At 42.3% G+C, this 18,590-nt stretch overlaps 1 protein-coding gene across 1 annotated transcript in view; it reads left to right on the plus strand.

Annotated features, from left to right (window-relative positions):
- Window positions 1-18,590, plus strand: part of CCDC180 (coiled-coil domain containing 180) — a 2,826,277-nt gene that overhangs the window by 2,524,862 nt on the left and 282,825 nt on the right. Inside the window, exon 31 of the mRNA XM_044058396.1 lies at window positions 3,365-3,525. Within this exon, the coding sequence (XP_043914331.1) occupies window positions 3,365-3,525 (161 nt within the window). The remainder of the gene's footprint in view (window positions 1-3,364; window positions 3,526-18,590) is intronic.

Raw genomic sequence — 18,590 nt, forward strand, 5'->3', positions numbered from 1 at the left:
ACAGACTTGAAGGTTTCTGAGTCCTTCTATTTCAGGTTACCCTGTATCATTAGGGTTACCAGCAGGGAGACCATTTTTGGTTATAATTTTAATAATAATTTTATACTATGTGTTAGCTGCCAACGAGATCTGGGGAGTTAGTGCATGGTATTGTGGGATATAGGGCTGCCTCGAGCCGGTAAAAATAGCTCTCGAGCTATAGTATAGGCCGACTCAAGAAAGAAGGCGAGAAGAAGACAACTAACATGGAACGTTATGGTAAGAACATAACTTCTTATTATAAATTTATATATCAAGTTTTTTTTATAATTTATTACCCTTAAGGAGACTGTGGTGGTGGTGCTGTGGTAGTGTTTTCACCTCACAGTAAGACGTTGTCCTGTTCAATTCTCAGCTAAAGCATCTTTTGTGTGGAGACATGCATGAATGGGTGTACCTTCATTGAAGGTTGTGCGTCAGAGCTGGCAACTCGGCACATAAAAATCTACTGCCAATCATTAGCGGACCGGAGTTTCACTGTGGCGACCCCTAACCGGAAAAAGCCGAAAGACACAACAGCAACCCTTAAGGAGAGATGTTGTTTTAATATTTATTGATGCAAGCAGTTACAGGGTTTATTTTACATTATGAATTGTATTAAAAAGAACTTTTAAAATGTAGAATTGTTGTAAATGAAGTTATGTTAGTGGAGGTGAAAAGGATTGTAGGTAAAGCCTATAACATGTTAATTTTAGTGATGCACTGTTTTTATTGGTGAATTTGTATTTAATTGAAGTATTTATGGCATGTAATTTAGTTTGTTAGTTGTATCTGATGAAGTTGAGGATGAAAATGTATTTTCAAGGAGTATTGTTTGTGTGTTGTGCTTTCTTACTGCATTAAAACTGTGTTAAGCCCATCTACTGTTTCCTATCTTCTGGAGTTCCATTGAGGTGTGGATAACATTTTTCAAAGCTACAATTGCACCTTTTTCTCTTTCATTGTGGTTAACATTTTTATGCAAACACAGATATGTGCTGAATCAGGTAGTTAAATCAGGTGATGTGAAGGTTAGTACTATGGAGGTTTATCCAATTGTGACATTCCATTAAGTGTGTGTGGTACAGAAGTATAACTTAACTAGCCATCAAGTGGTGTGAACATTGGCTGTAGGTGATGGTCACTGTTTGTGACACTCTGGCCTCATATACAAATGGAAAAAAAAAGAGGGTTGATGCAGATGTCTTTCTTTGAAGGAATATTTGAAGGAAGACATACAAAGAACATTTCTTATGTGTAGGAGTGGTTTTCTTGAATGATCTTTCACTGCATCTTAACATTAATAGGTTTATATGTTTATAAGTAAGTACTAGCCTGGCTGCCCTTGCTGGCCATTTTAAGCATAGCCAGTTTCCCTTTTAGTGATCAAAATAATCTAGTCCATTTGGTGATAGGTTGACCTTGTAAAAAAACAAAAAAGCAAAACAGGAACCATGAAAGTAGAGAGAAAAAAGCTTTTATTTAAAACACTACCAAGTGCTTTCATCCCTCAGGTAACTGGGACTTGTAAGAGATGATGGCACCTCATTGGTTTTACCATTCAGTGAGGATGTTTCCAAATATTTATCTTTCGAATGGGATTTTAAAATAAGGTTGGGTGATGCACCAGTTATTGTGTACAGTAGGGAAAGCAATATAAAATACATCCTTGAAGTTCACTTTAAGTACAAGCTTATACATTCTAGAAGAAAGTTAATGAGAAAATGTGGAAGATGTAGTTTGTGTTGATAGAACAGTGATGTACTTCATGTCAGTATAGAAAGCTATGGAAGGACTATTCCATGGCCAGGTCATTTTGATTGCAGCACCACTGGGGTTGTATATGTAGTGACATGTGTGGCTTGCCCATCATTTTATGCTGGGAAAACTACTGGAAATTAATGGACAGAATTAGAGAACATACCTGTGATATCAGAAAATGAAAGAACATCTATGTTTTAAGTAGACAATGTGAAGTTTGTCAGGCCTTTAAAAAGTTTATATATTTTTGCTATATTTATGGTGAGAGAGGCAGTGAGATGGACACAACTTTGGAGTATTAAAAATTAGTATGGCAGTTAAGCTTAAATGCAACTATAACACCAGCTATTAATGATCATGTATCTTAGATTAGTGTCATAAAACGTAGGGCACATGTACATTAGAAGTTTTTAATGTACATTTTTTGAAATCTTGCTATTACATCATAATGTTTTATGAGGAATTTTTAATAGCACTCTTGTGCTTTAAGACTGAGTTACCAATTAATTAATTTAGAATTCACAAGATTGTGATTGGTTGGTTATCATTTTCAATGTAATGTCCTTCAGGAAGTGTGTTTTTACTCTACTGAACTGAAGTCCCAGTTACTCAAGGGTCAAAAGCGCTTAGTAGTATTTTACAATAAAAGTTTTTCACTGTACTTTCACAGTTCCTGTTATTTTTTTCATAAATTGACCTTAGCCATCCCATGGTTGATAATTATATATTACTCCTAATGAGAACAACTGGGATTTTACCATAGATAATTTGAGGGGACCTGTGCATGGGGACAAGCATTTAGGAGCTGCCTCTGTCCATTAGTAATACAGGGAGCAGTCCTGGAGAAACTTTTTGTTTCCCATCCATAGATCTAAGTTGTGCTTGATAATGAACAGGGATTAACTTTGTTTTGTATGGTTGGGGAGTCTGTTCCATGGAAAATGTCATTGAATATATATATATATATATATATATATATATATATATATATATATATATATCAATGGATCATGGACATTTTCTGGAAAAAAGTTCAGTTATAAACTACAGTTATAAACTGATTATGTTTCAAAACTGAACTGTTTTAAGGAACTGATGTAATAAGTTATACTGTTAGGTATTTCTGACTGAGTAAAATAAATAAAAATATTTCTGGATAATGATAACTTTAATAAAATTAGTCCATTGCTTGTTAGCAAAAAAAACATTATGTAAAATAATAATGTAACTTTACTCCGTTACTTTTGTTTACAGCATAATTTCTTTTTTATTTTTATTTATTATTATTATTATTATTATTATTACTTTTGCAGTGTAATTTTCCTGGTGCTTTTGTGTAGAAAGCATTTAGCCTACTCTAGTATTCTTCAGTTTACTCTGCAAAGGCAAAGCTATTGTGTAGGATGGAACTAAATGCAGTTATTGGACATCCGTAGTGCATTACGGGCTGCAGTTAGTTTTATCCTACTAAAACAAGTGCTCTTGCTGTATTCCAGTCTCAGACATATTTATGTAAAATGACTAAATGTATAATATGATTTTCTCCACACTGGAGTTTTTAGTGGGTTCTTGAAATTTCTTTCAGAGTTACGAGAGCAGCTGAAGCAGTTTGAGGAGCTGCTTTTTGATGTACCACATCTTTTAACAGATGGCCTTCTTCTTGAACATCTGAGGAAAGTAAGGAATGCCACCAGTGATATTTGGAATGAATTTGCCTTGAAAGAAAAGGCATGGGAAGAGAAGACGGTGAGACTAATTGCCTTTTGTTTTCAACTAATGCTAACTAATGTTATGCACAGCTCATTTAAACTTATGTGTGTAAGGATCCTATTTTAATGTTGGATTTGCCACATATAGTAGCATAAATTATACACAAAATGGTGGCAGTATGAAAACTCATCAAAATATCTCACTTAGCAAGAAATTAATCCAAAGTTCATTTTTTTTTATTAGTTGCATTTTCTGCTGATTCTTAGTTGTAGTGGGCTGTGGATTATTCTAACTGCAGGATGAGCAAGGTTTAGAACCCTGTGCACTTTTCTAGTTGAAAAACTTCATTGCACATAGTCTCTGGGTTTTTTTCCAGTCAGTAAGGGGAGCTGGTGTCTCCATTAACCCTACTGCTGTGTAGTTTTAAAGGTGAAAAGGAGTTATGGGAAGGTGCCAGTCCTAAATGAAATAGCAACAAATAATTACAGTGATCCACTGCTTGCTACAAGTTAGTATCAGCTGACTTAAATTAAAAAAGAAGTGCTGTGTCCTGTCCAAATAAGAATTTGAACATGTAAAAAGAAGCCACACAATTCTTAACTTACTACACTATACAAGTTACTGTGTCATATACTATACTATTTAACTTCTGCATAATTTTAATGGCAGCACCATATGGTAGAATTGTTGACAGGCAGTCAAAATAGAGACAGGAATCACATGCTTTACTGGTACATATGAGAGAATCAGTGATGTCCTTGGTGCCAGACTGAAAGTCTTTCCATACCAAAATGAATAGTAGTGCAAGGACACCCCTTCATCCTAAATCATAACAGAAAAGTTAAAGGGGATATTATATTACTGACTTGTACTGGGCAGACAGATCGTGAGGAATATTGTGATGGCTTTACATATATCATTCTGTTTTTTTCATTTTCATGTACAATAAGATATCCCAGTGAACACAGCAAAATGTTAACACTACCCCTTTTCTGGAGCAGGGTCCCCATCAATGTGAAGTAGAGTTCCTCCATAAACTAATTTAAGTGTAACATGGGTAACTGGATATGGAAATGGAAATTAACCCTCAGGTTTGGCACCTATGTCTGTCATGGATACAGGCGCCTGTAAATGGTTCAGTTCTCAGATCCCTGTTTGTAAATGTTTAATCACTCAAGCCCCTGCTTGGACTACCAAGGGAACCAGAACTTGCCAGAAATTTAGGATGCATGGTTAGGCTTAAAATGGCCACAGTGGTCATTAGCCTAGTACACACCTACGAACCTGTGTGTTATGCTTTTTAAAGAAAGCATCACCCATTTTGTTTTAACTGTCATGCATTTGAAAGAAAATGCTCTAAAGTGGCACCAACAGGATTTTACTGACACAGTCATTTTGGGAAAGAGTCTCAGTACACTATATCTTCTGTGTATTTGGATTAAACAGATGTTTTCTACATATTCATTCATAAAACATTGTTTCTTTTAGGATTTCTGTCTAATACAGTGATACCGTTTTCATGTGCAAATATCTTCATCTTTATAATTTTGCCCTGGATTCATCTTATAGACAACTACATGTTTGATATATTTGTATAACCTGCTCTTGGATGGGAAGGGGGAGTTGCAGTACAAGCAGGCTGCTGAGAAATGTCACTCCTTAAATTATTGTCACTACTTTCATAAAGTGCTACTATGTCTGCAAAGGTAAGTCAGGCACACCCTCCTGGATTCAGAAAGTGCTACTCAGAGCAGTAAACCCTAGCAAAATTGGACAATCACTCACAGAAGACATCCTTTCTGATTTAGAGACAATTCCACCACAGTGATTCTTTGCAGTCAGTAAGTATTAATGCGGTATTCCTGGTGAGTGGCTAATGATAATGAACCATATGATCTTCCCTGGAAATGTTTGCAGGAAGGGAGTTATGCAGCCAGCTGCATAAATTAGCAGGGCTGGCTATGTTAATTAGTGACAAAAATGCTGCATTCCCCCATTACAGTCAATGAGGAGACCATGTTACAGGTGAGGTGAGGTACAGTGAAGTGAAGATGTAGCGGTGGGATGTGTGTGAGTGAGTGCATGTGTGTGCGTGTCTGCATGTGGGTATGATTGGTTTTGGATAAGTCTGTGGGTTTGTCTGTCTGTCTGACTGGTCGTAGAAGGGGGTTCCTTAGGCGATCAACAGAGTAGAGGGTGAGTGTGTGTGTGTGTGTGTGTGTGTGTACACACATATATATATATATTTGTGTATGTTACATACATACATATATATATATATATATATATATATATATATATATATATATATATATATATTTTTTATATATATATATCTATATAAAAAATACTTTGCCAGAGATGGCCTGCACCTGTTTCCCTTGGGATTCCGGATACTGGCTAAGGCTCTTGCCACCCCTATAGTGCCTTTTTTAGGCAAGATTCAAATGACAAATTCACCACCGTAACAGGTACAAGCAAGCAAAATCTGAGGGTAATGCTACTTAATGCTAGAAGTCTAAACCTCAAAATGCACTCACTCGAGGCACTCCTTAAAATGGAGAACATCGATATCTGTGCAGTGACAGAGACCTGGTTCAAGGCTCCAGAGAGCAACCCTGATTACCAGACTATAATTCATACCACACCTTTCAGCTACCTAACCTGGACAGAAGCACTAAAGGTGGAGGCGTGTCCATATTCATTAAGGATATCCACACCTCCAGGCTAGTTGCTCAGCATAATGCATCTGAGATTATCCAAGTGCAACTAACTCTGGGCAAGACCACAATGCAAACTGTAGCTTGCTACAGATCCCCCACCATGCCCCAGGATTCCCACTCCTCATTTCTTGATACACTGGAAAATATTAGGGTACAACCTAACACCCTAATAATGGGCGATTTTAACTACCCCACCATTAACTGGGAAAACTACTTATGTACCAACTCTTGTGCTCAACATTTTCTGGAATTCATAAATTCCAGAGCCTTGGATCAACTTATCCACACCCCCACCAGGGGCAGCAATATCCTAGACCTGGTCATTACCAACATGGGCAACCGGTGTTCCACACCAGAGGTCAGTTCCTCGTTGGTCAGATCCGACCACAAGCAAATCACCATAGACATCCACATCCCACCCCCACCCCCCATTAGGGAAACCACCGTAAAAAATTTCTCCAAAGCCAACTTCACGCTTCTTAAGACAGAAGTGGCAAACTTCACGACACCCATGCTAATGGACAATAGAAATATGACTGCTGAATCCTATACAATTGCACTTTATAAGCACTTACACGAGTGCATGGATCGTGCAATCTCTAACAGAACCAAGATGCTATCCTCCAAAAAAAGGAAGCCAGTCTGGTGGTCCCCTGCTATAAACAAACTCTACAACAGAAGAAAGAAACTGTTGCAAAAAAGACTAAAATCCCACGACTGGAGGAACTCTGTGGTCAGCCTCAGTAAGAAGCTGAAATCCCTCATAAAATCCTCCAAAGCTAGTTACAAAAATAAAATCACCACTGATTCTAAAGTCAACCACAAAGCATTCTATAGCTATGTCAAGAATCTTAATGGCATCACTCAGATCTGCTCTGAGTTACAGCACAATGGCACTAAATATACAGAACCAACTGATATTGCCAACATCCTGGCAGATAGGTTCAGTGCTAACTTTACCCCTCTCTCATCCCCTAAAGGGCCCATCTCTATACCGGATGAATGCAAAGTACTTGTAATTATGGCTGCACAGGTAAAAACACACTCTCCAATGCCAAGAACACAGCATTCTTGGGACCTCACAACATCCCAGGCTGCATTCTACATGAACTACAGAATGAACTGGCACCCCACCTAAGTACCATGTTCAATCATAGCCTCACCTCAGGCTTTGTGCCCACTGAATGGTGCACAGCAGCGGTTATCCCACTCCACAAAGGGGGAGCCACCACGGACCCCGGGAACTACCGCCCCATTAGCCTGACGAGCCTGGTCTGCAAAGCTATGGAGCGTATCATCATGGAAATTATAAACAATGACATTGGTAATCTCCAAACTCTGGACCCTACCCAGTTTGGGTTTGTAAAAGGCAGATCATGTCTCCTAAACCTGAGAGACTTCTTTGAAGTGATCACCAAAGCCGTAGATAAGGGTAAGGTGGTTCACACAGCCTATCTAGATCTTGACAAGGCTTTCGACACCATCCCCCACTCTGAAATTATAGACAAACTCACTAAACTAGGTATAAATCCCTATGTCACAAAATGGGTTGCCAACTGGCTCACTGACAGAACCCACACTGTGAAAGTAGCAGACTCTAAATCCAACTTCAGACCAGTGACAAGTGGAGTACCACAGGGTTCAGTCCTAGGTCCTCTCCTGTTTGGTATCTACTTCTCTGAAGTACAGGCTAACACAGAAGGTCTTTGGCTAATGAAGTTCACAGATGACTGCAAACTAGGAGCCATAATCCAAACTCCTAACGATGTGGACATCCTACAAAAGGGCCTCACTGAGACAGATGCCTGGTGTCAAAGCCATGGCCTGAAGCTCAGTGCCAAAAAGTGCATTGTCATCCCTTTTGATAAAAACTCTATACCCATGAACTACCACATAGGCAGTAGTCTGCTTAACACTGAAAGTGTGATAAGAGACCTTGGGACACAGGTGGACAGTAGTCTCTCCTTTGATAATCACATTGCCACAGTAGTCAGGAAATCCTTCTACGTGACACACCTCATCACAAAAGGTTTCTCATCCAGGAAAAAAGAGGTCACTGTTCCCCTCTACTCATCACTCATTAGACCCATTATAGAGTACAATGCCCCTTTTGGTATGTACCTCACAAGACATCTACAAGAACTGGAAAGGCCACAGAAATACCTCACAAAGAGGATTACCTGCCTCAAACAGATGCCCTACGCAGACCGTCTCAAAAAACTCCATCTTTACTCTGTCGCATATCGCCTACTCAGAGGTGATCTCTGCCTAACATACAAAGCTATGTCAAACCCAGAGCTATTGGACATGCTCCACGTAAAGAAATCCCAGTCCCACTGAGCTACACGCTCTAGGGACCTAAACCTTGTCACCACAATAAACAGAACATGCTGGAGGGATTGATTCCCATCCCAGAGACTTCCCATACTCTGGAACAAACTACCTATCTATATCAAACAAAGCTCCTCATTAGCACTCTTCAAGAAAAATCTTGATGATTGGATGGGAGAAAGGAAATTCACCCCGGGGATCACTTCTGTGGCTCTGCTTGACAGGGGCACAGGAAAATAATTTTCTTGGTTGGCAAAAGCCAGGGTACCATTTGGCTAGGCCTATATAGGCCCTAGGGCCAATGGCCTAGTACCTACCTATGAACCTATATAGATGTATATCTTTTCTAAACCAAGGGTTCACTTCATACATTATCAACATCTGGCTTTACTCACCTAGTTTCTCCACTCTAGTCCCAAGTAGGTAACAAATTCCCATTTCAGCTTTTGGAGTTTTGTTCACCGGACAATATACAGTTTCCATTCTACCAAAACTATCTCATGCGGCTGTTAACATATATTATTTCCTGCAAATTTAACAATACCTGTGGAGATGGATTTTTTCTCAGTTTTGTCTCTGAGATTAACGGCTGCTTGCAGGCCGGTGCATCCTGCTCCATTTGCCCTCTGCTTCTCTTCTGGATCATTCCATTCCTCTACCTTACCCCCATTTCCACCCATCCCCTCTTTCCCTAGATTTATACCTAAAAACACACCCCTTGTACCTCCAGCCAATTCAACACCTGCCTCAATCCCCTCCCCTTCCCCTCACCTCCACACCACACCTTTTCAACCATCCACTATGTCCCACCTTAACTCCTTGCTAGTCAATACTCTCCTGCTCCACCTACTATACCTCTTGCTTAGCTCCACCTCCCTCCACTCATGCACCATCATTCGCCTTCAATCACCTACTCTCCCTCTATCCTCCTCCAACAGCCACACCCCCACATATGCAACCTTTACCTCAGAGCTCTACAACACAACTACCTTTCTCTTCCTACCTTTCAAAAATTTACCCACACATAGGACTTACCCTTCAACTCACAGATATGTAAAACTTACCAATAAATTCAGACAGCTCACTCTATACAATATAACACAAATTAAACTCTAGGCTGACATCCACTCCAACCCTCGCCCTCTCGCACACCCCTCATTACCCAACCATTTCCTCACCCAGCCCTCCACCAATCTCTCCCCAACATATTACTAACCACCACCCCTTCCCCCACTTCCGACCAACAACACAGACCTAGTCTTTATAACCTTTAACCTCTGTGGAAATCATAAATAAAATTACTGAATTCCATGCAACTCTTAACTCCTACTTACCTGACATTGCAGCAATAACCGAAACCTGGCTAAAGCCCCACATCAAAGACAAGGAAATTATTACAAATGGATACAACATAATTAGATTAGACAGACCAAACAAAAGGGGCAGTGGTGTTGCTATTATGTATAAAGACACACTCAATCTGGAACTATTAAACTGTGCCCCTCCTGACCTATCTCACTCCGAAATCCTAATAACACACCTAGTGACAAACCCTAACAAATCTGTTATTATCATAACCACCCCCCTAGCAACAACCTACCCATAACTGAGAATCTTCTCGCCTGGACATCAACTAATTTCAGACAGGAAACCATTATCCTGGGTGATTTTAACCTGGATTGGCATTCCTGCAGCACTGACAGCCCCTCCAATTTCCTAAATCTCTTCAAATTCACCCAAACCATATCCTGTCCAACCCTAGATAAACACTCTAAAAAGCAGTCCACACTAGATTGGATACAAACAAACCTAATCTAGGTTATATAGCAGGCTACCTTCCAGACTCCTTCATTGACCACTCCCCTATGTTCTTGTACAGAAATCAAGCTCAGACACAAACCAACACAATATATAAATTTATCAGGAACAAAAAAACTTTCCCCCCTCCACTTTCAACCATCTTCTTCAGCAAAGTAACTGGTCACCTCTTAGAAACCTCCTACTTGATCAGGCAGTCCTTTATTTCAACAATACCTTTCTTAAAATACTCAACAATCTAGCACCCACAAGAAAAATAAGAGCAAAAACTAGGCACATACCTTGGCTATCTAAAGATACCCTAGCACTGTTGAAGCAAAGAGACAGAACATGATCCACTTACCATACTACCAAAAATAACATAGACCACACAACATATCAGTAGCTCTGTAACCAGACTCAAAGACAGATAAAAACAGACAAGCAAAACTATTTCCTTTCAGATCAGCAAACCCACCAGTTTAACCCCAGAAAATTTTGGCAAAACATTAACAATCTTCTCCACCCAGGCTATACTCATACTCCCCACCCATCAATTCCAAGGTTTCAGACTCAATAGCTACACAATTTAATACCCTCTTCATTAACTTAATCATATCTCTTCTTGGTAGTCCGACTAATTGACCTATCACTGTACCCCCTTTCTTTCACCTCAATCCAAACAAACTGCATAAAATCTCTCCTTTCCAAACTCGAACCCTGCTTCCAAGCAGCTGATAAATTACCTAATGAATTCCTTAAAATTGCTGCCCCCTCAATCGCCTACCCCATATCAGCCCTAATCAACCTTTTGTCTCTGAAAAATATGCACCCCATCTATGGAAAATATCCCACATCATTCCCCTACACAAAGGCGGCCCCTCTAAGAATCTAACTAACTACAATCCCATAGCCATACTCTCCCCTCTAGCAAAATCTTAGAAAAATGCATTCCCTCCCAACTCCTTGCCCACCTCCTTAATCGCAAACTCGTCTCCCCCACACAACACGGCTTTATGCCAAAACATATCACAACATATCAGTAGCTCTGTAACCAGACTCAGAGACAGATAAAAACAGACAAGCAAAACTATTTCCTTTCAGATCAGCAAAAAGGGGATGGGTGGAAATGGGGGTAAGGTAGAGGAATGGAATGATCCAGAAGAGAAGCAGAGGGCAAATGGAGCAGGATGCACCGGCCTGCAAGCAGCCGTTAATCTCAGAGACAAAACTGAGAAAAAATCCATCTCCACAGGTATTGTTAAATTTGCAGGAAATAATATATGTTAACAGCCGCATGAGATAGTTTTGGTAGAATGGAAACTGTATATTGTCCGGTGAACAAAACTCCAAAAGCTGAAATGGGAATTTGTTACCTACTTGGGACTAGAGTGGAGAAACTAGGTGAGTAAAGCCAGATGTTGATAATGTATGAAGTGAACCCTTGGTTTAGAAAAGATATACAGTACTGCCCTGCTATCTTTCACAAACACCATTCAAGATCTTATCAACAGACACCAAATAGTCTCCTCCATATTCTTTGACATGTCAAAAGCTTTTGACACCATCTCCCACCAAATCCTACTAAATAAACTATCATCCCCATGGCCTCAACGCAACAGCCCTGTCCTGGTTCCATAGTTATCTCTCTAACCATCAGCAAGCCACCAAATGGGAGAACACCTTGTCCCCCCTTCTACTCATCACTGTTGGTGTACCCCAAGGATCCGTACTTGGCACCCTTCTCTTTACAGTTTTTACTAATAACCTCAGTTCTTCAACCCAACTAGCCTCCATAGTCCAATACGCCGATGACTCCACATTAATCTGCACAGCCCCCACCCCCCCAGGACCTACAAACAAAAATGCAAAAATCTTTCCACAACATACAAAACGACCTCACTAGCCATCAACTCATACTTAACCCCAACAAAACCAAGTTAATTGTCTTCATTTACAATAAACCCAAAACAAGTCTGACTCCACTTTCTATCCTTTCCACAAATGGAACCAAAATGAATCCCACCAGCCAAGCCAAACTTCTAGGTGTCACAATCCATGATAACCTAAGGTTTGACACCCACATCTCCCGCACCATCAAAAAAGTCCACTCCAAACTTGGCACCCTTTATAGAATTAAATCTTACCTTACAGACAATGCCAGACTAGCCACTGTCTGCACACATCTACTCTCCACCCTCCTCTGTGGCTCCCTAGTATTTACAAACATTCGTAAATCTGACCTAAATAATCTGGAATCATGCTACAACAAAATCACCAAGTTTGCCACAGGCCACCCTTACAGAACCCACCACTGCTCTGTTCTCTCCCAACTTAAATGGTTAGAACTACCAAACCTTCTAACATTTAACCAACTGTCCATAGAACACAATATAATTCACAAACCTAATAACTGCCCAGTACTCACCAATCTAGTCCAACCCAACAGCAATCCAAGAGCTCTAAGATCCTCAAATAAACTACTGTTAAAGATTACCCAACCCACAGCACACAGGGCACCACCCTTTTTTCCCATAAAATTGTCAAACTGTAGAACACTCTTCCTCAACCTATGGCTAAAAACCCCAGCAGTCATGAGTTTAAAAGCCTCCTTAAGGAACATCTAGCAAACCCTAGCTGTGCTCCTGCCATACTCCTGGTTAAGCTACCTACTACTCCTTTACATTACTCTAAACTAGCTCATTCTCACAGCTACAGCTATTAACTGCTGAAGGCTATCTTGATTTTACACTCAGTTTCAGTTAGCAATGTCTTTAACTGTTATGTAGACTGCATTTCTCTGTCTTGCAATTACTGTATCACACTGTTCTCACTATTAACTCATGCGGCCAGTTTTTATCTCTAACTGTGCTATTTTTTTGTTTATTTAATTATTTGCTAATTAATGTTATATGACTAATTTCTTTACTGACTTGCTTTGTACATTGTTGATTAATGCATGTTCAATTTGATTGTTTAATACTGTCTATTTGTATGTATGGAGCTTTTCTTCCCGGGCCTCCATTGAAAATGAGTTGGACATTACCCGGTAAACAAATAAAATAAATATATATACATACAACATAACATAGCAACATAACAAACATACAACTAATGACAAAAAGTTATACTATAGCTCTTCTCAGCTTAACAACAAATCCAATCCTCATAAATTTTGGTCAACTCTCAACAACATCCTCTATCCTGGAAAGCCCTCTAATCCCTCCCCATACCCTAACTCTTCCTCTCAGGAAACAGCTACCCTCCTGAATAAACACTTTATCTCTTCCATTCAAAATCTGGTAACCTCTAAGCCAAACTCTACTTCGACACACACCCCTCCAAGCCCACTAACACAACTTTGTTTTCTTTTGAGCCAGTTCCCATTACTTATATCAAATCTCTACTACTCAAGCTAAAACCTTGCTCTCCTTCCACTGACAATCTATCTCCTACATTCCTCAAACTTGCTGCTGACTCAATTGCCTATCCTATATCTGTACTAATTAATTCATCTATTCTGGAATCAACTGTCCCCACCCTTTGGAAATCTTTCCTCACTATCCCTCTTCATAAAGGTGGAAACTCCACTGACCCCTCAAACTACCGACCCATTGCCATTCTGTCCCCCCTCTCCAAGATATTAGAAAAATGTATTCACTCACAGCTTCTCAGTCACCTCCTCACACACCACTTATGTACCCCTACCCAACATGGATTTCGTCCTCACCACAGCACCACCACTGCCCTCCTCTCCTTCAGTCATATCATTGCAGAGGCCCTAGACAACAATAAACTCATTTCCTGTCTCTTCTTAGATCTCTCCAAAGCCTTCGATACTGTCTCTCATCCTCTACTACTATCCAAACTCGCAAATCTCCACCTATCCCCCTCAACACTTGCCTGGTTTAATAGTTACCTATCTGGCAGGGAACAATCTGTCAAATGTCTCTCATGCTCCTCAACTTTCCTTCCCATCTCCACTGGTGTTCCCCAAGGCTCCATCTTGGGACCCCTTTTGGTTAACATCTTCACCAATGATCTTTACACCTCATGCAAAGAATCCTCCCTTATTCCGTATGCCGACGACTCCACTCTTATATCCATCTCAAATAACATTCCTGAACTACACTCCCTGACCCAACAGGCCCTACTATCCACTGAACAATGGCTCTCTCACAACCTATTGATCCTACTGATATAACTGGTAACCAACACAGGATGTCCCAAAGATAAACCACGATCCACGCTGTTTTTTTGTACCAAAAAACAAAAATTGTTTTATTGTAAATGAACCTTTAAACGATATGGTTGAGCGCTTTCATGTATAACAATACACTTCACCAGAACAAAATAAAAGCACTGAAACACCAATTTAAATAGTTGAAAAAACGCCAAAATTTACCAATTAATACTACTCCCTTCCCTTTTAAAGCAGCAGCATTCTAATTATCTAAAAAACTTCATTATGCTGTGTAGCCCTATATACATCAAAACTATCTATACATCAATATTAAGAATAGATTGAGTTAAAATCAAAGTTTAAAAATGTTATATGTGTTTTGTGCTACTAGCTCGTGAACTGGTTTTTGTGTAAAAAAAAAAAAAAAAAAAAAAAAAAAAAACTTTCTTAGTTTCTCTTTACTGTAATTAATCTTGTTTCCCTAGGTAGTCAACATGTCTAAGGAACATAGACCCTCTGGGTTTAAAAAGTCTTGAGGTGTGGTTATAAGATGTCCATAACGGACGACTACTCCTCGTGCGTTTATTGTTTAGGCGCCAAGCACCTACAAGAGTCATGTAGCGTGTGTCACGCCTTCTCATCAAGAGTCCTCCAGGAGAGGAAAAACAAATTAATCCTTAAAGGGTTGATTAAGCCATCCTTTGAGGAGGCTTTATCTTCTTCTCCTCTCCTTCAAAAGAAAAAAGCGTCGGCTCGGACCAGTCTGTCAGAACCAACTGCCAAAAAACCTAGGCAGGCTTCTCCATCGGCTCCACTGACTTTGGAGCCAAGGGCGGAACGGTCTGCCTCGATGCCTCCAGTTTCGACCCCTCTGGTTTCGGAGCTGAGGACTGGGGCATCGAGAGGCGGGTCACCTTCATCGGCTCCACTGATATTGGAGCCGATGAGGGTTGCCGACTCAGACTCTTCCCCTCGGCAAGTCCTCATCGGCACCGAGGAAACTGCTGAGATCTCCTCGGAACCGATAGTAATAGAATCCATTCGGAGCCGGTCCCCTAGTCCTATGGAGCCGATGGAGAAATCGGTTCGGACCCGATCGGTATCATCTAGATCCTCCAAGATGTCTGATTCGGACATCGACAGGGTGCTCCTAAGACTCTTCCAGTCTCCGGTGTTCCAAAAGTTAGTTTCGGCACCAGCCCATTCGGCTTCGGAGCCGATGGTCCACCCTGCTACTATGGTTCCTCCTCCAACAGCCTCGGCACTGTTGGAGCCGGTGCTGGTGGAACCGGTGGAGGTTTTAGGGTTGGGCCCGACCCTTACGCCAACTCCGGCTCTTGAGTTGGAGTTCGGTATGCGGACTTCTTCTGTCGGCCCTGGAGGGGATGCTTTGGGACTGATGTTTTCGGTCCCAAGCCTTCCTCTCGGTGCGTCGGCTGCGGGAGTGCTGTCTGCCGTCGTGGCCACGGAGGTGGGACCCTCCCAGGATTCTGGTGGTCCCGCCTTCAGGGCTATGAGGAGTGCATTAGCCAAATCATCTTTGGCTACCTCCATGGTCTCCCCAGCTCCTTCCCTGCATACCGAGACTGGGTCTTTGGCAGTCCCCCTGTCCTTAGACAGTGGAGCCCTGGGGCCTGAGGTTACCCCCACTGGGGTTTCCCCCCCTCCTGGAGGTCCTTCTGAAGCTTCTTCAGAGGAACCCCCCCAGGAAAAGATCATGCAAGAGGAAGCACGTTGACTCCCCTGATGAGTCTCTTACATCAGACACTGATCTCGATGATGCAGAAGGGTCCCCTAAGTCGTCCTCAGATGATGTCTCCTTTGCAGACATCCTGGAAGCCCTTAAACAACGAGGCGGCTGGCAATCCAAACCCCCTTCTGCTGATGAGTCGGTGTTTCCTTAAGGCCTGCTCAGCCCTCCACCTCCTGGGTGTCTCCGCCCGACGAGCTCTTGGACTTGATCTGTCGAAGGGCGTGGGAACACCCAGACTCTGTGGAACCGGTGCCTGCTCATCCTAATAAGTTCCTCTCAGCACCCCCTGAAAAAGAGTTCCTAACTAAAGGTGTGGCTGTAGATGCTTTGGTGGTGGCATCTGCTAACCAGCAAGATGTAGCAGAGGCTTTGACGTCCGTCCATCCTCCTAATAAGGAGTCTAGGAGCATGGATCGGTACAGTAAGCGCACCCTAAGTTCAGCAGCCTTTACATTAAGGTCCTTGAACTACCTCACGCACTTTACCAGATTTCAGAGGGATCTGATTAAAGAACTTTCCAATACCCTCTTGGGTAACCTGCCTGAGGAGCTGGCCCAGACGGTTGGCTCTCAGCTGGCTACACTGTCGTCCATTTCAAACTCATCCATGAGGCTCATTTCTTATGCGGCCGAAGGGGCGAGTAGAGCGGCGGGTACAGGCATTGCTCTATGGAGACAAGCCTGGCTCCGTCTGTGTCATTTCGTGGAGGCCTTTAAGTCTTCCTTTGCTGACGCCCCCTTTGATGGGTCCTCCCTGTTTGGACCCAAGGTAAAGGACACACTGACCCGCTGCGAGCAGGAAGGTAAGACTTTGACTGCCGTAGGGGCACAATTTTCCACTCCCTTTCGGCCTTACCCCAAGGCTAAAAGAGGAGGGAAAATGTGGTTCCGTAGATCTCAGAAGTCTTACCCCTCTCAGCAGGATGATCCCCCTTCCAGAGGCAGGGGAAGGGGAAATTCTTCCGGAAGACGCCGTCCCAGAGGCGGCAGAGGCCCTCACAACACTGGAGACCGCGAGTCCTTTCGTGGCTCTTCAGCCTTTCACAGTCCCTGAGGGATTGCCCGACTGTGCAGCTCTGGAGCCAGTCGGGGGTCATTTTTCGAAGCACCTGAAAGCCTGGGAAGGTATCACTCAGGACCGATGGGTGCTTCGAATTATCGCTGGAGGTTACACCATCCCTTTCTCTCACTCTCCACCTCAGTCCAAAAAAATCCTGGACCCGCCACCCAGTGAACGGGAAACTGCAGCCTCAGAAGTTTCACAGCTGCTGCAAAAGAGTCATCCAACGGTCCCAGACCAGATCGGATTAGGGACTTACTCAAGATTCTTTTGGTGCCAAAAAGACTGGGGACTTGAGACCCATTTTGGACCTCAGCATTCTAAACCGTTCAGTCAGAAAGTCCAAGTTCCGAATGGTCACCCTACAAACCATTCTCCCATTGCTGGGGAAAGGTGTTTGGATGTGCTCCATAGATCTCAAGGACGCTTATTACCATATCATTGTACATCAAGCGTCCAGGAGACATCTGCGCTTCAGCCTAGGAGACAGTCATTTTCAGTTCCGCGCGCTGCCCTTTGGTCTCACCACAGCCCCCAGTGTGTTCACCAAGTGTTTGGCGGTCGTGACTGCTCACCTGAGAAGTCTAGGATTCCAGGTGTTTCCGTATCTAGACGACTGGCTCCTAACTGCCACCTCCAAGCATCTACTATTGCGGAGCCCACAAGCCACTATATCACTGGGCAATTCCCTTGGAATCACCTTCAATTGGCCAAAGTCTGTGTTGCTGCCATCTCAACGCATAAGATTCATAGGGGTAGAAATAGACTCAAACCGAATGCGGGTCTATCTACCTACAGACAGAATACAAACCATACAGGCTCAAGTTCGAGCCTTACTTCCCAGATCCAAAGCCCCAGCCAGAATGGTCTTGCAACTATTGGGATCCATGTCCGCCACGGTTCTTCTAGTTCCCCTGGCAAGGTTGCACATGAGAATTCTCCAGTGGCTTCTTTCAGCTCAGTGGTCCTTTCAGGAACTCCCTCTCCAGTCACCTCATATGGATCACGGAAACCTGCAAACGGGACCTTCGCTGGTGGCTAGTGCCCTCCAATTTGGATCAGGGACGACCCTTTGTTCCACCTCCTCCTGCGGCCACTTTGACCACGGACGCCTCCCAGATGGGGGGGGGGGCATTCCCTGGGCAGGTCAGTCCAAGGCAAATGGCACCCAGAAGAGACCCTACTTCATATCAACATCCTAGAAATGAGGGCGGTGCTTCTGTCCCTTCAAGCCCTTCACGATTACCTCCCTCAG

Source organism: Protopterus annectens, chromosome 16.part0 (genome assembly GCF_019279795.1).
Source record: "Protopterus annectens isolate FY-2018-M chromosome 16.part0, PAN1.0, whole genome shotgun sequence".
Lineage (NCBI taxonomy): Eukaryota > Metazoa > Chordata > Ceratodontiformes > Protopteridae > Protopterus > Protopterus annectens.